General features: G+C 34.9%; 1 protein-coding gene across 1 annotated transcript in view; it reads right to left on the bottom strand.

Annotated features, from left to right (window-relative positions):
• Positions 1 to 767: 767 nt before the first annotated feature.
• Positions 768 to 21,060, bottom strand: part of LOC136850434 (uncharacterized) — a 35,675-nt gene continuing 15,382 nt past the window's right edge. The window contains exon 4 of the mRNA XM_067124013.1: positions 768 to 18,258. Coding sequence (XP_066980114.1) covers positions 17,667 to 18,258 — 592 coding nt within the window. The 3' untranslated portion in view covers positions 768 to 17,666. The remainder of the gene's footprint in view (positions 18,259 to 21,060) is intronic.

Raw genomic sequence — 21,060 nt, 5'->3', positions numbered from 1 at the left:
GTACCCTAAAAGTGATTATGGGTTGTCAGTTCATCAAGATCAAATCCAACACTTGTGACATGGTGTGACATTAGTTTCCCCTCACTCAAGACATGTAAGGTAGTCCAGTTCTGCAGGAAGAGAGCATGGCATCCTACTCCAACTTCATTTCAGATTTAGAGTGCAGTCAAACTTGGTTCCATTTGAGGTGGTCATCAACAAAATATCCGCTAAAGAACAAGGAAGGAAAAACTGAGAGAGGACCAACAAAGGTCCAGTCTTCACCTGGGTGTGCTCAACTGACATTGGCAGTGTGATTGCAACTGTGATTGCCTCAGTGTCGAAATTCAATTTTCCTTGCATCATGCAAGACACCTCCCCCCCAAAAAAAAGTTGTTGTGACATAAGGACCTCTCAAAACCCAGCCTAGCACATATACCCAGATACACACTACACTAAGTTTGACAAGATTGTACCGAGTATCAGCTGCAGATCTTGACAATAAGCATTTGACCTCACTTTAATGTCAGTTACTTGAATTCTACGGGTGAGGAAGAATATTACATAACCTCATTCTCATTTGCATTCTCAGAGTAACTGAAACCTTATTCGAGTTCATATAAGATTCTTCAAAAAGTCAATCCTGAAAGCCCAGGTGAAAAATGAAATGGGATAATCAAAGACTTGAAAATCAGACAGGTGCTTGTACCCTGATGTCTCCATCCACAGCATCAGGGTTAGTAATTTATAGGGTTTACTGAAGGGTTAATGAATAAAAAATTCTGATATCTCAACATAAAACTTTACTCTATTGTTCTCTTTACAATTATTGTACACAGTACACTGTACTACCAACACCTAAGTAAAAAATATAAAAGTGAGCCAAAAATTGCACAAATAAATCTAATCACATTAGCAAGCCACACTACCATAAATCCATACCATCCTCCGTACAATGAACGAGGAATGAACTAGGTTCATTTAATATGGTTGTAAGACATACTATGTCACACATAGTCTTTTGGAATTACTGTACTCTTGAAAAGCTATCATGTTAAATATTGTGCAGTTCCTGGGAAAATCAATATTACAAACCAACCAACTATGTACATAAAGCAGAAGTTGGTATGGAATGCTAGCAAGATCAAAAAGAAACGTACATTTTAACAAAAATGAAGTACTTACCATGTATAGAAATTAAAATCATATTTCCTCCTCAAAAGAAAACAATGAAGGTTAGAATAAAAACACTGTATCAGGATTCCCAGCTACCTTCCATGTCTGCATTAAAGAAGAAGGCAATTAATCTAAATCACAGCACCATGGGGTATAAATCTTTTAATTCCAAACCATTCATTTAAAAACAACCAAAAGAAAAAAAAAATTAAATGAAAAACAGCTCAAGGGGTTCAGAGATGGAATTAAGTGCAACTGACATTTGGATTTAACCAATCAGAACAGTGTGCTTATGGCACAGATAAAAAAAAAAAAAGGATGCTTCTGTGGGATAGGACTAATAGACTGACTAAAATCTGAAACTGGTGTCACAACAACAAAGGTCTTCATAAATATGATCCATGTACAAATCGTCTATAAAATAATCAATTAAAAAATTAACTAAACTAAATTGCAAGCCTGCAGCACTACAGTATTATATGTTTAACCAATAACCTACACCAAATTCTGCACACAATTTTTTCTGATATGATATGGACTAAAATATTCTTCAAAGAATATAACAAGTCAATGTGGTATATTCCTTGGGGAATATTCCCATTTCTACAGACACTATCTTCCTACTACCAGTTAAAAAATGTGCCTCTGGAAAATTATATATATTTTGTAATTAATGGTTCGTAATGTTACCCGACATGCCTCATGGTTTAGTTTTTGTATTAAGTTAAGTATATCTTAGTTTAACCAGACCCTGAGCCAATTAACAGCTCTCCTAGGGCTGGCCCGAAGGATTAGACTTATTTTATATGGCTAAGAACCAACTGGTTTCCTAGCAACAGGACCTACAGCTTATTGTGGAATCCGAACCACATTATGACGAGAAATGAATTTCTATCACCAGAAATAAATTCCTCTAATTCTTCATTGGCCGGACGGAGACTCGAATGCTCAGCCAACACGTGCTAGCCGAGAGCTCTAGCCACCCCTCCAAAGAAGAACTAGTTTTTGTATTAAAACTGCCAGTGAGAACAAAGCTGCTTTTAAATATTCTTTTTTTTATAATCACAGAACGTAAGTCTTTAATTACAAAATGCTTAAATGCTAAAAGTATGAGTACTTCATTACATGATTTACAATAAACTGAGCATATCCTACCTTCCTGTGATCGCTTTACCATGTGTGCTTGTTTGGGTATCTAACAAAAATCTGCGAATATGTAATATAAATACATTTCCAATAACATTTTGCTGACTCAGTTTGAGAGGTAAATATATTTTAAACATAGAAAGAAGGTTAAGACAACTGGTACAGCAGTGACCAAGTCTTACTCAGATCCTCAGTTTACATACTGTATGGGATGTGCAGCCAACTAACACAGCAATAAATAAAAAGTTGAGGATCCACTCTTTCAATAAACATTCCCTGAACACAGTGCTGCCTCAGGTATCTAAAACCTGACTTTAAAATACTCATGCCTTTATGTTGTATTGTATATCTATGTGTGCCACTGCATTCTAGAGTCAACATACTGTCTAAGGTAAGATACAGAATTTCTACCAGGCCACTCAAGTTTTTTTCAAAAACAGTATGCTGTTATAAAAAAAAGTACTACTTTTTTTTTTTAACAGGTATCTCCTGAAGCTAGGATGCAGACTTGCATTTCTACAATGGAATTAACTGACTGTCTTTGGATGTGCAAAAGCAAATTTCAAGAAATCTGAATAATGGTACATAGCATTTATAAATCATATCTAATACCAATGCAAATGTAAATTTACACCTGGTAATTTAGAGACTACAGTAATATACGACAGCACTACAAAACTTGAAAATTTAAGAGTATTGTAAATGAAAAGTTTTAGCTTTCCACAAATATTGCACATTGCTGTTTCTAAGTATCACTTCTATATTATAAAGTACCCCATGACCACATTTCAAGATGCTCATAGGGCTCCCCCTGAATGACTTGTTCTAACTTGGGAAATAAGTCTACAACAAGGTAAACCAGTTAGACAGGTTTAGAGGTAGGAAGAGCCCAAAGGGGACAAGTGAAAAGCAAAAGGAAGAAAGTGATGCTGCTAGAGGTAGAAGGGATGCTGCAAAAAGCTTTTACTACTATACTGTGCCACATCAGGCATGCTACAAGTGTAACCTCATATAAAACATCATACAGTACAGTATATCTAAGGATAGTACGTTTCCATAAGAACTTGACTAGCATTCTGTTGGTGGTTTCCAAACTCACTGATTACTGACAAGGTATATTACAAAATAGATATACTCTGGTATAATCTAATTAGGAAGCCACAACAACCCAAGATTAATGGATCATCCCACATTTTTAAAACTTCTTTCAATTTGAAAGAGAACAATCAACTGCATTTTTTTAAAAAATGCACAAAAATGTAATAAAATATATTTCAACAATGCACTTTCATCTATTTGCACCTATGATTGGCTGACAGCATTTCTCTATTAAATCTTACTTTTTAGTGCCAATTATCACAACTTAAAATAAATCTTCAAGTTTTAACAACTTAAATTTTTAAAGTAGCATTAATCACAAAAAATTCTTCCTGTAGGAAGACCATAACCAGAAACCAGTAAATAAAAAAAATAAATTTCTCCATCAAAACTCAACTGGGCTGAAATTACATAAAATTAAGATGTTATGTTAAACACCTTATAATTACAGCACCATTAGTAAAACTAGCTTTAAACACTAATAAAACAGAATTCCCCCGCACAACGCAATTCGAAAATCTTTTCCAAAGGAACAGTGCATCAGATTTGTGCATTCTATATTCTTGACCCTGTGCATAATAAAATTATCTTAAAAACAAATTGCCATTTCTTGTGCACCTAAACAAACAGTGATGAATTAAAACTACATTCTCATTACTCAACACATACCTGAAAATACACACCATTGGTATTGTAAAATAACAATTTATCCAAATGGTTAAATGGATGCAAACCCTTTCCATGGTGACATATCTTATTTCTCTCAAATTTCTAGAAATCCTCAATATATATATATAACCTGCACCTTATAAACAGGACACTTGGCATGGGAATGCTTCTGCTCATTACACCTAGGAATAAACACTAATCTTTTCAGTTCTCTCATATCTACCTCACTTCTAGATATGGTGTGAACATTAAGTCTTGACTAATACATGATTACTACTTCCATAGGAAATACAAGGAATCAAACTTGTGTACACATAGTAATATTTTTAGTGTACTAATAGTGTCATCAATAACGGATGAATAGTATAAAATTTGAAGCTGTCAACAGACACCCACACAGAAAAATTAAAGGAACAGAGTTTTGAAACAACAATACATGTTACTATAAAAATAAACAATTTATTCAAGATTATCATAGAATACAGTGATATCTCTCTCATAACTATCCCCCCTTTTGAAATATTTCTAAAATTTTCTCAATTTCTAATACAGTAACTCCTTGCAAATAGACTCAATATTAGCCAAGAGACAGTACCAGTTATCATGAAAAATTAGCCCCAGAAAGATACCTCTCAGCTGACACAGATGAGATCCCATGGAGAGCAATTTAAGTTGTTGTTGTTATCATCATCATCGTCATCATCATCAACAAATGGTTTAATGAGACAGCAAAGCTAAATAAAATGAGTCCTAATACATTACCTCTTATGAACCTAATAACTGGATATTTATTATATCTGTCATTTGCTGTTGGTTTAAATTAGGAGCCACATGAAAGATTTCTCTTAAATGTTAAATTACATTCATTACTCAAGAACCTGGGTCATATGATGTAATCATCAAATGTCCAAGGGTAAAACAGGAGTGACCTTCTATGACAAGACAAAATATCACTGTTATTACAATCATTACTTCCTAAAATCTGCCACTTATTTAGAATACAGAGCTTTGGTGACACTAAATCGTTAGTTACATGAACAAATTATCATATTTGATCTGTTTAATGATTAGCAAGTACAGTAAAGCCTATTTAGTACTGCGTATTTCTTTCAAGCATCCACTGCAATAACTCTTTTGTCTGAGGAGACTTGGGCAAGTTATCTTGACCATTCTTTATAACTGTGCTAACCAACAACACATTGATTAATGTTACACAGATGCAGGTAAATATCTTAAATTCAGGTCTTTTAAACTGTTTAGGTAGTGCTGTGACAACTCACTAGCAGAGTTTGGTGAAAGTAAGTCTATGCTAGGCTAGACCAATGAATTCTTTTAGATAACACATTTTCATTTAATGGATACCAAAACCCTCCAAAGTTCCATTACTGTGATATCTACTGTATTAAATACATAGTGCAGTAGTTACATTATATCTAAAACTTTATATCTATAAAACAATGCTGTCATCCATCTGTCTAAAGTAACAAAAAAGCATAGAATACAATGTTTGTTAAATATCTCTGATACAGCTTACAGGATTCTCAACATAATAAGTCTCTGAAATTAAGGTTACTGTACTAGTACTATATCTTGAAGTACCTTAATGAGATGAGTGAATTCCAAAAAGTGGAAAGATAAAAACTGGAAGAGCTTGGTAACATGCAAGTTTAAGTACAAAGCACCTAAAACAATATCTTCTATACTATCTTATGAGTGATAGACATAAAAAATCTTTAATGCAAATTCCAATTGCAATACCTCAAAACAGGCAAACGCCACCTTCTTTAAAAGCACATTAGTAAATACTGGTATTTTTGGTATTAATACCTTTCAACTGAGATATGTTGTCGGGAAACTATTTGTTTGGTTCAACAGAGCCAGGAAGCTACTGGTACATGTTTCATACATGAGTCCAAAAGCACAGCGATGTACAGACTTATCTTTGTAGAAACTTGATTCCATACAACAACTCAGTAGTTATATATAGCCTTGTTATTAAATTCCTAGCCTGGCGACTGGGGCTTACCTAATCAGGGAAGGCTTAGAGCACTAAAGAACGTCTTTTTCTATTGGTATCTCCCTGAGGTACTGGACATACCCCTAAAGCTCCTCTGGCATCCTTTGGGAAAATCTGATACACCCATTACCATCCAAAATAAGTGTGAAAACTATCATCCTCCTCTTGAATACAAAGTGAACAGTAATACTGATTACAGAATATAAAATGCTATACAATAAAAAAGCATAATATTAAAGGTATGAAAAGATAAAACAAGAAGAGAAATGTGCTGTAAGTAAGAAACACAAATATTCCTCTAGCAAATAACAGAAGCTGCTCCAAGTGACCAACGAGCATGGCAGCCATTTACAACAAACAATGCCATTGGAGATATTGAAGCATGCCAAGGAAAGGAGTAAACTCAACAGCTGACAACTTAGATGAGGACTGGTGGTTATTAAAGACCAAAAACAAAATAAACCAACTGCCTTAGATATACCTTGAACTTCCTTGGAGAAATAAGAGACTTGTGGTCTATTAATGTCAACCTCACTGAAACAAATGAAATCAATAAAAAACTGCTTTAATGTCAAGTGATGAGACAAGAATATACCCTGTGGTCTCCACATAACACCTTCCTGACACTTGTTGCCTACCAGCAAAAGAGAGCACAATTACCTTTAAAAAGAGTAACATATGATGTCCATGCCAAGACATTTATCAATAGCATTGCTTCAGAGAGGGAAGACCAGAATGAGAAACTACATGAAAACAAAAGAATGCATGTTACATATGGAAGCTTTGTAATGACATCTGTAATCCCAGACTTCTATGTTCAATGGACAATATAACAAGGAAAATGGAAGACAATACTGAGAAAGAAGTGGGAGTGATTTATCATACCATATAATTGCAAGGTGATATCAAAAGTCCTATTTTTCATTCCAATCAATAGAGCACTGCTGTTAATCTTGGATATATGATTGTTTGGTATAAAATTTTTGCTTAAATTTCAGATACAGTATTTGCTTCATAAGAATCATTTACTGAAATTGTTCATGATCCGAAACATGTTACAATGACTGTATTCTGAGTGTGTCTGAGGCAGCAGTGTTATGCTAAATGCTAACGTGCGTCCTCGACTTACGGTGGGAGATCCGTTCCAGCACCGAGCTTTAAGTTGATTTCTTCCCAAAGTCAATTGTTCACCATTATCAGCGCTTTAACGGCACTTACAGCGCCATAACTTGATACTGCATCAAGTTACAGCGCTGTAAGCGCCGTTAACTTGATGCCTATTCTTGCCATTTGCGCTGTCAACAGCACTTGCAGCACCGTAACTTGATGCAACATCAACTTATGGTGCACTCTTGCTCATTCAGAGCAAGAAATATTAGTAGTCCTCGTAATTAGTACTCTTGCTCTGAATGAGAAATATTAGTAATCCTCTTGCTGTAAAACAATATTAAAAGTGCTTTAAGATTGAATCGCCATAAGTCGGTGGCCCCGTAAGTCGAGGATGCACTACTGTACTAAGAAAAACCCTAAAGCCTTGCTAAGGAGCTTATGTACATGTACCACAGTCAGAAATTATGGTGTACTATTTGCCCTACTTTTGATGCCATGATACACCATTTCCTGAGAACTTTGGATGACTGAACTTGAGGTGGTTCAAGTGAAATCTTAACAATTGCACTGTGATTTTCTAAAATATGTGTAATTATGTGTTGATATATATTAACTGGAATGTTGGGAAAATCTCAAACATGTTACCTAAGGAAGCAGATAAAAATAGCTTTGCCTGGACTGGAAATGTATGAACTGTGCAACTTTACTGTTTTTATTTTTGCAACAAGCTTTTTCATAACCTACTTGTTTGCACATTTATGCTTAGTTTCATGTTCTGTGTTAAACAGAGGGTATTCAATCACACTAGGGACAAAAAGAACTTCTGACCTACGCTCATGGGATAGGTGGGTTATGATCACTTGGAATGTAAACAATTTGGTTTTTTACCCAGAAAATGCAGTTTTGTATGTGCCATTTGCATTTATTATTGTTCATGGTGAAAAGACATAACCAACTTGTGGTGGCTTCAGGTTAGTCACTTTTGCTGACATCAGGAAATCAAAGGAAAGTAATCTAACTAATGACCCTAATCTTAACCTTTCTCTCTTCTATATATAGAGGCTTCCTTGTCTATTTTCTCTTAGGACTTCTTCAATCTCTATCCTGAGCTAATGGCAAGGAGTCACTGGTTGCCTGTGACATACCAAATGCCACTTGAGCTATTGTGTTTGCTTAAGGGCATGTACCCTTTTGCACTGAAAAGTGTATAGTCATGGGTGTATTGTGGATAAGGAAAAGATTTCTACTAAACTATCCTAAAAAATACCATAACTGATTATTATATAGCCAACGTAAAGCTGTAAGATATGTCTAAATCAACTAATTACTATTTAGCACTTTAACAAGATCACTGTGCTACCATTTTCAGATTCTCATAGGATTTGCCAGAAGGATTTGTTCTTAAATGAGTGGGGAAAATTGGAACAGGGTGAAATTTTGGAAATTGGACAACTAGGTGGAAAAAGACTGAAGGATATGAGTTAAAATTAAAACTGATATGCCACATAGCCAGCACAAAATGTCTACAATTAAGGTGGAAATACAATACATAATACTGTAAATGGCAATAGACAAGAACTAAGTACACCATGGAATTACCATAAAAGGCATTACCCTAATACATACTGGTAAAATTCAACTGACACTAAAATGGGAAAGGAGTATAACATATAAGGTAAACTCCCAAAATATACTGAATTAAGCAAGTCCCTAAGGATACAAAATACACTAGAAAAAGATTGATAATTAGAACATGATAACAAAGCATGAAGACACCTTCCCAAGTTGTCAGAATCTTTCCCTAAATGCACAAGAATTTGCTAATTGAACAATGGATTTATGACAGATGTATTTACAATAGATCTCTTCAGGAAAAGTCCTCCTGACAACATATCTCTGTTGAATTGTTTTTCTCATAAAAGTTCTCTAAGTAGTAGTTCCAAAAACTTTTATGCTATTGTGAGGCAGCATTTTCTTCTACATAATTTAACTTTAAAACAGTTTAATCTATAAATTATTTTCATTAATGTCTAAAAGAAAAGGAAATTTAATCTTGCAGTAAAATATGAAATCAATATATGCATCAATAACATTAAACTTTCTAACCACACTGGAGCAGCTCCATCAACAGAGCTATACAGTAATGTTATGAAATAGTGATACAAAACATGAAACTAAACTGCAATTTGAAAATAAAGAATATTTATTCCCTGCTCCATTTACATTACTTTATTCAAATTTCACCAAATTTCTAAATGCTTTAAATTGCTGCTAAGAGAAAAACCTCTAAAAGCAAAATTAAACAATCTTAACCTCCTACTATATCCACTACATACCAAATAAGAATAAGAACAAATCTCTTAAAAAAGAAAATTAATTAAAAAGACCCTAATATGTAACCAATGGAAACTATAACCACATGACAACTACAGAAAAAAAATAGTATGGCAATATAACCAAATGCAGATACCAACAAATAAAATTGTAAATCTCTCATGTTCTAAAAACAAAACTTCTTTTTTACTTATGCCACACTGCCTAGTTCAGCACTCCAAATGAATTAGCATCAGATGAACAGACGATGGTACTTTGGGCTAAAGGCCAGGCACTGAGGCCAAGAGAGCCATTCAGTGAAATGTGATAGTTTACAATTAAAATATTTTGTTTAAAGTATTAAAATGAAAATGTTTATTTCTAAAGACATAAAAAATACTTTAAAAAAATAAAGCTGATCATAAAATTATGAACTCTGCTACAAATCCCAATCATCTTTAAAAGTAAAATCAAGGCATCAGTATATTAATCTCACAGAGAATTATTACAAATCTAAGGTATCTGCTGCTGACTGAAATAGCTTGGATAAAACACCCACATATGATCCACAATTTGCATTCTCTCACAGTATATACACACTGCTGCAGATTTCCTCCTAACATGAAAAGGTGGTTTACAAATGTATGCCTGATTAGAAGTCTTACTAAAACCACTGCAGTTAATCTGTTCGGACAGGTTGAAAATTATCAGAGCTGCACACTATTCTCAGAGCTGCACACTATTCCCAATATACAAGTAGAGGCAAAGATCATACCTTCTGCCAATTCGTTAAAATATGTGGTCATAGTTGCTTCATATCAGAATATGGAACTTTCTTAATATTTACTATTTTGATAATCCAGCAGTTCTCATCTCTTTACAAATCTTTTGTTTCTAAGGATTTCAATTTGGGTAAAGACACAGGGCACCTGGACAAAGTGAGATTATGGATGAAAATATTAGTGTTGTGCAAGTGAATACCATAACAGGATGAAACTCAATATAGTTATTCGGTGATTGTGAAGAACATTTGGAGTCAAAATGTATAAAGAACACTGTTACAATGCTTACACTTTAGCTGTTATTTTTCATTTTGCTACTGGCTTTGAGTTTGCTTTCTGAATGATTTTTCACAATAGATCTTCGCAGCTAGAGCCTTCTGGAATACAACCATGGTGGAACAGTGGAGTAATCCATTAATCCACCATGGTATACACCTGAAGCCATAAGAAAGCTTGAGTCTTCCTTCAGTTTATTATCCTTTACTAGATAAGGCCATTAATACTTCACAAAAATAGTTAATACCTTAGTGAGCTGAAGCAGACATAGAAGAAACCAATCAGAGGGGCCGGAAGGAGGGAACTTCCCATCAAATGCCAGGTTTGATCAAATAGTCGTTCACATTTTTATGTCAGTTTCACTCTAGGGGGTTGGACAAGTAATAATTCTTCTTCTATTCTATCCCATGAACTTTCTTCACATATTCTCAAGATTTCCTGGACTTTCCTACTAAGTCTTTGTTATGCTACTTTCCTACTAAGTCTTTGTTATGCTACTTTCCTACTAAGTCTTTGTTATGCTACTTCCATATCTACTTACCAGTGGTTAAACACTCTTTATTTCATTCAGGATCTTGGTACTTCCTTACTGCTATCACAATACCTGATTAGCAATCACGTGTCACCTCTAAGTAACATTAACATTCTACTTCTTCTGAGGGCCCCCTTCCCCAACGACACAGGGTCTTCCTCCCCCTCTTCCCGATTTGCATCTATGCATTATAAATTTCTTATTCAATGTACATACTGAAATCCTGAGCAACTCTTGTGATGCAGTATAGGTCCACCATCACTACTCCGGGACTAATTTTGGCTAGCGCAATTTTAAATTTTCTGAGTCACCGCACCAACCTGCTGCTACTTGTGTGTGTACATATGTTCTCTACACATACGACTGCATTTTTTTGGGGGGGTTGTAAAAAAATTTGCAAGTGCAGTAAAAATATAAATGAGAATAGCATAAAATATCTACAAAAAAATCATAAATGTACCAAAACAAAACAAAAGTTGTAGGAAGTTCTTCAATGCCAGCGGATGAATTTGTGAGTAGTACGTACCCTACTTACAGGATTGCGTTTATTTTTGGATTCTAAAAATAGGAAGTGAGAAAATACAGTAAAAATATAATTGAAAATAGTGTAACATATATATTTAAAAACAATAAAATACAACAACACAAAACAAAACAAACTGTAGCAAGTTCTCCAACGCCAGAGAATTAGTTTATGCGTTCATACGTACCCTACGCACGATTGCGTTTAACTTTTGGGTTTTAAAAATAAAAAATATGAAACTAACAGTAAAATCATAAATGAGAATAGCACAAAATACAAATTTAAAAAATCATAAGCTCAACAACGCAAACCAAAACAAGCTGTAGCACTTCCCAATGCCAGCAAATGAGTTTGTGCATTCGTAAATACGCTAGGCACATGACCGCAATTATCTTTTGGGTTGTAAAAATAAATGAGAAAATACAGTAAAAATACAGATGAAATAGCATAAATTATAAAATTAAAAATCACAAGTGTAACAACACTAACCAAAACAAGCTGTAGCAAGCTCTCTGATGCCAATGAATGAGTTTGTGCATTTGTACATACCTACGCACATGATTGCGTTCATCTTCTGGATTATAAAAAAAAAGTTATAAAATGCAGTAAACATAGAGATGAGAATGTCATAAAATATAAATAAAAAATCATAAATGTGACAAAACAAACCAAAACGAGTTGTAGCAAGTTCTCCGACGCCAGTGATTGAGTTTGTGCATTCATATGTACCCTACACACATGAATTATGTTTGAGCTGACATTGTACGTTCAAAGTCCAATTTTTAAATTTACATTACAATCAAGCAATCTATCAATGGGTCATTAATATGAGGAAACAACCAAAACAATCAACTACATGCATGGAATTGGGTTACAAAAATTAATTTAATCTGAGTGCATAAGTACTCATAAAGAATTCATAGCTTTGCACATTTCCAGAATTCACCCTACCATTCCAAAGGTTACTCATAATGTAATATTATCATGATTGCTGCTAAGTGAAATTACTTGAAATAATCAAAGTGGATGCCTAACAACACTTCTTGAACTAAGCCTAGAGGCTACTAGCCCAAAGTCCATGTATATACTCTTGCTACACACCTGGATATCCCTGAATGTAGCAACGAGGCTCTACTCTAGAATAAAAGTAATGAAAGAACCGCATGAAACTGAAATGGTTTTTAAAAATGTATATTTCATTAAAAGGGCTTCTAAAACTATGCAATGTTATAATAAATATTCTTTGAGAAATTGCAAATTATTTATATTTTTGAAGAATTAAGAAGATACTGGACAGAATTATAGTTAATAATGAACAACTTATGCAGCTGACTCTTAACCTGATGGTCACAGGTTTGAATCTTGTCCCAGTTATGAAACAAGGTTTTTTTTTTATTTTTTTTTATGTCTAACTTGCTTTCCTGGCTCTGACTGGGATATCACCTACCAAGGAAAAGGAACAACTAAATGAGAGAGAGATTAGAGTAAAGCATTTTGTTTATGAAAAACCAATATTCTGTGGTACCTCAGTACTTAAACTTAGTTTGTTCCAGAAGGCTGTTCAAGTGACTAGCTGTTCGAGTACTGAATGAAATTTTTCCATTAGGAATGATGTAAATTCAATTAATTATTTCAGATTCCAAAAATTACATACATAAAAGCACTCTAACTCAAATCAAACATGACGTTTATCAGCACAGCATGCATAAATTGTAAAAAAAAACCCAAACACAATAAATACATGGAATTGATGGAAATTTATTCCCGCTTTACCTGTACTGTACTTTGGAGAGTTGATGGCATATGCAGAGGGTGGTGAGAAAGGTGAAGAGGAAGAAAGATGTTATCATTTGGAAGGGGAATCCCCCTTCCATAAAAGTGACAGGTAACTATCCACCTTGGGTTCTTTCTCTTTTAAGTCTGTGCTTTCTTTCTCAGTTTCACTGGGTATCTGTACCACTAGAAACCTGTCCAACAAAATCTGCCTGTGCCTCCATTATAAGATGTTTCTGAAGTGAGACAGAGCATCATCATTCAGGAAGTTTATAACAGTTTGTTACAGCTTTGTCCAGGTGATATGTTTTGGCAGCATCTTCATCAGAACTGGCAGCCTCCCCATACCACATCACACAAGAGGATAATTGGCGTACACACTGTGGATGCCAATTCTCCTCTTAAATTTCTTAAAACACCCATGATTTGCTTTGAACATATCACTACCTGTATCAGCACTTGTTCCAATAGTGTTTTTCAAGAGATAAGCTTGCAGATGTTTTATTGTGTTGTAAATGACAGCCTCAGAAATACCATCACTGGCTAACTTTTTTGTTTATTCAAATTAGTGGCCTCTATTTTTTAGTATAACAATGATTGTAGATTTTCCCATACAACCTTGGTAGTAAGATCAGAAAAGCCATTTTCATACTGCATTATAAGTTCTTTATCCATCTCTATTGTGGTTCTAACCAAATTTCTCTTCAATCGGCTGTCATCACTAACCTTCTTAAACCCACTGGTGACTGATTTACACAGAGAATATAAAAAGACATCAAAACAACACAATGCAACATGAGAAAGTTTATAGCGACATTTAGCAGAGTTGAGTGACAGCTGTGGGAAGAACTTATTCATTTCCCTCTGTTTCAGCTGGAATAACTAAACACACACCATGAATCAGCTCATCTAAGTTCTAGCTGGCTGTGTTTGTTCTGCTGAGTGTCAAGCACATGGTCAAGTGCCAAGCGATTTTTTTCTTGAACAAAGCATTCACATACAGAAATATTCAAGTTTGCAGCAGTTTAAGTGATAAGGTACCATTGTACAAGTTTGTCAAAGGCAGTCAATGCTCAATTTTTTATTTAGGATGATTTTTCAATTTTCTTTTCAATTTCTCCTAAGCCAGGATCAGTATAATGAATCATTTGACAGAGCAAGATTTCACTTGGTTTATGCAATTATTTGGCCACACCTACTTATAATATTGTTAGCACAATTTTTGCTTCTTTTCATTGTATGTAGATAGCTAACTGCATGAGAGAGAGAGAGAGAGAGAGAGAGAGAGAGAGAGAGAGAGAGAGAGAGAGATTTAGAGGTGCAGTGCAGTTTACATATACAGTACATTTAAATTCAAAGATTTTCAGTATTACTGACACCATGTATGCTAACATTAAAAGAGGAACTAAATATCGGGGTTACAAACATTTATGTACCATAGAATATTGTTTATAATAACAGGATTAAGGGGGGTCGGCCTATAATAAGGGATTCTGAGAGGAGAACTCAAGATTTCCCATGCCTATTGGTGATTAAATTCACAGGAAACACCCAACTGCCCTGGACAGAACATAAAAGAGGTTTTTATTTTACATGGGCACTAAATCCAAAATGAATTCTTGAATTCTGTGTTGTGAAAAACAGTTTTCTTCTATAACAATCTGCACTATGGGATGCTGCTCTCAACTTTGTCACATCACCATTATCTCAGTTAAAAGCTTCTTCATGACAGATTACTAGCTGCACTGACAATTCATATAGATTAGGGTAGTGTAGGTTGAAAAACTTATGAGTGCAACTACAACAAAAATGATATAGACTCAAAATTACAGTATTTGCAAAAAAATTAATTGTCATAAATTATCAGTGTTTAAAACTCAAAATAAACACTGTAGCAAGAATTCATTATACGGTACCTGTTTAAAAATAATTTAATATGAAATGATCAGGTACAAAATTTTTCCTATACACACACGCATACACACAATCAGAAAAACTCAGTTACACAAATGGGCCAGTTTCCTTTGTATAAATACTTCATAAAATAAACAGCAGTAAGGTACATACAGAAGTAAATAGGTAAGAAACAATTTCAACATTATTTTGCCAAGACACTATCAATTTACCCTTGTTACTGAGCTTCATAAAAAGGAATAAAACAACACTTTTGTAAGCATCAGCATGCTAAGGAATTATTTAAAATGAATCTGTTACTCATTCACTTGCCTTGACTGGGTGATTGATTTCTGTAAGGAGGCATCACATCAACTATAGTCATGAATGCCAAAATATATCATCTGCTCCAAATAATTTAATAAAATAACTTAAAATAGTCATTCAATCCACAAATTCAATAATGCTAAGACCTACTGATATTTCAGTTATCCACCATTCCTTCCACAACCTTTTCTAGACTTCTCATTTCTGCTATAAAAACTAATTAAAGAACTTACACCACTCTCTTTAAATACATTATTGTTACTCCTTTAAGCTCATTTACTATTTATATTTACAAGCACAATAAAATATTTTTCGTATCTTTTAATGTTAAGATATCAATAGCTGCCTCGCTATACTAACTTTTATAAATGGATATATATATATATCTACATACAGTCCACGGTTATTGGCAGGGGTTGTGTCCTGATGGCATGATGATAAGCGAAAATTGCCCATAACTGAAAAGTGATACTTTTCAGCGCCGATATAAGCGCTGAAAATCGCTGGTTTTCTGTTATCAGCACCTCTGTTAGGTGTGTAATGGCACCAATATGCAGTTATCAGTGCCAATAAGCGGAAATCGGCACAAATTGGCGCCGAAAATCGCTGATTTTCATTGCTAGACAAGCACCGAAAACCGGATTGCCGATAACCAAGCCTGCTGACAACCAGGGACTGCCTGTATATATACAGTGGGGCCCCACTTACTCACAGTTCCGGATTTGCTGCTTCACCTATTCGCAAATTTTTTTGTGGAGTGTATATACACATTATTCGCAGAAAATTCGCTTAATTGCAGTATTTTTCATAAAGAAATATTCACTAATTACTGTATTTTCATATCATTTTTTGTGATTAAATGCACTTTTTGTGATAAAACTGTTAAAATACTCAGGTATCAGCATTTTAAGAGGGGTTTTTTGGTGTTTGAATTATCAAAATAGGCAGTTACAGGCATTCCCCGGTTATCGGCGGGGGTTCCGTTCTGACGGCGTGATGATAACCAAAAATCGGTGATTTTTGGCGATTTTCAGCACTTATCGGTGCTGAAAAGCAACAAAAAATCAACAATTTTTGGTTATCAGCACCTCTGTTAAGTATGTATCGGCACCAATAAGTGGAAATCAGCGATTTTCGGCACCAAAAATTACCAATTTTCGTCACTAGACAAGTGCCGTAAAAACGAATTGCCAATAACCAGGGACTGCCTGCGTAAGAGTTTTTAGAGGGGGTGTCAAGTAATCACGGATTTTAGCTATTCTGGGGGGGAGTTTTGATACGCATCCTTTGTGAATACCAGGGGTCAACTGTATATATTAAATATACTGTATTAGATATATAAATATAACCAGAAAGTTTAATACTTGTCTGTCACTGAACAGCTGTAAAAATTTATCATAAACCAGAAATTATATCTACTGTTAATAGAGAACCTTATAGATTCTTTTCATGAAATGAGTGCATCATTAACTAACACATTTGATGTAAAAAAAAGCACAAATGGCAAGAACAGATTACAAAAATAAATTTTTAGATAAGTACTAACTATAACGTAAAGTCAAAGAAAAATAATTTCATCTATGACTAATGAAATATTTATCACATTAATAATGTTCCTTTTCTTTGCATTTAATATTATTTACACAAAAATATGAATAGTCTTGGAAACTATCCATTACAAAAGTCTATAAAAAATAAGAGTATAATGAACATATTACCATAGCCCTACCAGCATTTCTCAGAATGAAAGTAATCAAAATAGAAACTCTAGTTTCATTAGAATCACAAGCGTAAAACACCTATCACAATAATAATGTTCAAACGGATTTACCATCCTAATATTCAAAAATCCAACCCAACCATCAACACAAATAACACATTTCTTCAAACCACATAACCCTTCATTGCCTTGGAAATCATACAATACAAAGAACCCTGACAACAAGCAATTCAACCTTCTAGATTCATTTATCAAAGTAGTTTATGTAAAATCAAATACCATTAATAAAAACTTTTCTAATCACATGATAAATCCTAAATGTGAGCAACTTCTCAGGTATTAGATTTTTCTGTGGATGATACTGTCCTCACATTGAGCTTCTCTTTATCCAGGGTAAGGCCCTCATCTATCTTAGAAACTTTACTAGATTCTATCTGTACTGCTTCCTTCTCTCCCATACTTTTAACTCCAGTTGAACTAGATACACTATTGCTTATACTTGGCTCTCCTGTGTTAGACTGAAGAGAACTATAGGTTGGCAAAACCTTATGAGCATTAGTAACAACTGAATTTGGTTGAACTACTGCCATTTCTTTGGATACAACACTGGAAGCTTGTTTTTCTGTTGGGTTCACAACTGTTTTAATTGTAGGTTTTAGAGTAATATTATAGTTTGCTTCTGTCTGTGCAATTGCAGTATGCACTGTGGTAGAAATATTTTTTAAAATTGTGGCAGGTTTTGATAGAAGCAGCTCATTTTGAACAGTACTATTTTTAAACTTAACTGGAGAAAATTCATTTAGTTCTACTACCTGATCATGACCATTCATTCGATTAAAAGCATCCCAAACACCAATAATTGATCCTGATATTCCTAAGAATATCAGCATCGCATCAAAATACCACTGGCGTTTAGTCAATCGTCTGAAAAGAAAGAAATAGTCAATTAATGTATTTTATTTTCAGAACCTGATTTATGTATTAAAGATTCAGTTCTTTGGTCTGGTTAAATTACTTTGACATTCACCATAGAAAATAATGGAATACAGGATAAATTTTTTCATATAAACCCACAGATCATATAAAGCCCTCATTCATGGTCTGGAAGTCCCCTGATGTATTCTTCACACCTTCTATACAGAAGAAACAATGATTGTTCTCACATGCATGCCCAAGGACCCATTTGTATATAAGACTAACCTGTTTCATCACAAACCTATCAATCATACACAGTACCATATTGCAATTAAGGTGAGAAACTGAGCAGTTAAAAGTGTCTATGCCTTTGCTAAGTCTGACAGATCCAGCTGAGCACTTGGGTACAAGATAAGTCAGGAACCAACTGTCTGATATTCTCACTGAGTAACGTAAGTAGCTGAGCACCCTCACACCATATAAGAAGTTTGTACTCGTGGTATATCAAAAAGGCAGACTGGCTAACTATTCAGGTGAGTTGTAAAGCCTGTAACTCTGGAAGAAGAGCACTGTGCATCTTCTGCAGCTGTAAAAATGTGGCCCAACAGGACAGATTACTTACTTTGATTTGCTATGGATGCTACTTCGATTTTCCTCTAGAGGGCTTGCGAAGCCAAGAGAGCCCTAACCTCGCTAGCTCTATCTTATGAACCTCTGTATATGCTTCTTGAAGGATGATCTGCCTCAGCCAGAAAGAAAACTGTATTATTCGAGAGATGTTTTCTCAGTTAATGCATTGATCAAAACCAAGGCTTTACCTCTAAAATGCCTGGCATGCTAAAGGTAGTGGTGGATGGCTTTCACTGGATAGAGGACTTTTGCATTGTTGGATATCAGGGCTGGAATAGCAAATGAAACAGTAGTGTAATTTTGAGTACCAGCCTTCTGGGTTTTACCTATGAAATCTTGAGTGAATAACAAGCCATATGAAGCTCAATCTCTGGTATGTGTGACTACCTGAAAGGGCATGCAACTTACTCAGAAATTTCACAATGCAAATGCCAGCATGAGGATGGTCTTCAGGGAGGAAGGATGACTCAAAAATTTTCAGAGGGTTACAGAAAGGTCTCAATTAGGCAGCTGGATTTTCTTACATGGAATCCCTTCTTGAAGTGGACCTTTCCTATGTGCGGTCAATGCAATGCCCTATCACTCCAGCAGTTTTCAATGCATCCCTGCATTAACCTTTTATACATTTTAAATGAGCTTTCCAGTTCAGGTGCGTGTTAAAAAATATTGTGCCTAAGAACTTTCTGACAATAGGTATTACATACTCTCTCATTTCTAGTTTGATTTCACAGTTTCATTTTCATGTGACATTGTCATAGATATGACAGCTTTTTCCTTTCTCAGAAGAGAAAAAGACACCAAGGATTAACTGGGCATGCAGTCAGATTACATTATTTAAAAAAGGAAATCATACACATGAAATTTTTTGCCACAGGTAGTTAATGTCATCATCTGACAAATAAACAGTGTTCTAATAAGAAAACTACTTTGTGGGACTTCCTTTCCTAGCTTGTAAGTATTGAAACAATGCATTACACATGCCTTAAAATTTGCTCAGTTAGTGTTTTTAGAACACTGCATCTCCCATAGCAACAAATGCCTTATGTTTATCAAAAACAGTAGCTGCAGTTATCTGTCTGCATTCAGTCTTCATGAACATGAACTTTTAGGTGGATCAGTGTAAGTACTGTTAAACTATTGACTGAGAACCAAACCATAATGGAATAACCACTCTGGAATTGTGTGTATGTCTCTAGTTTGGCAGTGACCATAAAGAGGATAACCAAAATATTCATGACTGGCTAAAGATGAGAGGAAATTTTACATTACTGCTGTGTGATGAAATTGTGCACATCAACCAAATTCAACAGTTATGTAAGCGATCCTTTTATTTGCTATACTTTTCAAACATATATTACCGTACAGTGAAACAATTCTGCTTCAAAATGTGACCAATAATAATATTCTGTCATATGATGTACCTAAATAAAAACTCAGAGAGCAAGACTGAACCCACCCTCTTCCCTTCACAACAAGTCCAGCATCCCCCATTATTACGATTAGTTTGTATTTTTATATTAATTGATACACCATATATTGATGTAAATAAAGGCATATTTTAAACAAGCATTAATCAGAGTACAGGGCAAAACTTGGTGTTATGACAGTAATCCCCAATTAACTGACCTTCCCTATATGCACTAAGCTCAAGGTTGCACTTTTTCAGTACGAATGGGTAAATGTACTTGAATGAACTAAATGGCACAACTGCAAAAATAAGGGCACATTCCCTGGGACAAAGACCAAATTGTCTGGATGGGAATGCACAATACCTCTGCTCAGACAGGCAAACTAGCTCAGTATTGACCGGCAAAATGAGATGTTGTGGGTTAACTGATTATTGGTGAGGAGGGGGTGAGATGAAAGGGGTAATAATTGAGTTAGGGTGAGTGGAGGCAAAATTCACTTGTTTAATTGCCATCCATGCCACAGTTTGCTCTCTGAAGTCTGGTGCTGTACCATATTCCAAGGAATTTGTACCCATGTGCAGTATGGGAACTGTTGCATTCTTGGGTGTTCCCTAGCTCTGCTAGGCATCATGTCTGTTGTGAGTGTTCTTGTGTGCTGATGGCACTGCTGCCTACTAAATGGTAGCTGAGTTGCCGCTGAAAAAGTCTGAGATTTCAGATCACCCTGATTCTGGGTATAGAGTCCTCAAGATGACCTTCTAGCACGATGAGC

The sequence above is a fragment of the Macrobrachium rosenbergii genome, chromosome 22 (assembly GCF_040412425.1).
Source record: "Macrobrachium rosenbergii isolate ZJJX-2024 chromosome 22, ASM4041242v1, whole genome shotgun sequence".
Classification (NCBI taxonomy): Eukaryota; Metazoa; Arthropoda; class Malacostraca; order Decapoda; family Palaemonidae; genus Macrobrachium; species Macrobrachium rosenbergii.
This window is presented reverse-complemented; position numbering and strand designations above follow the sequence as displayed.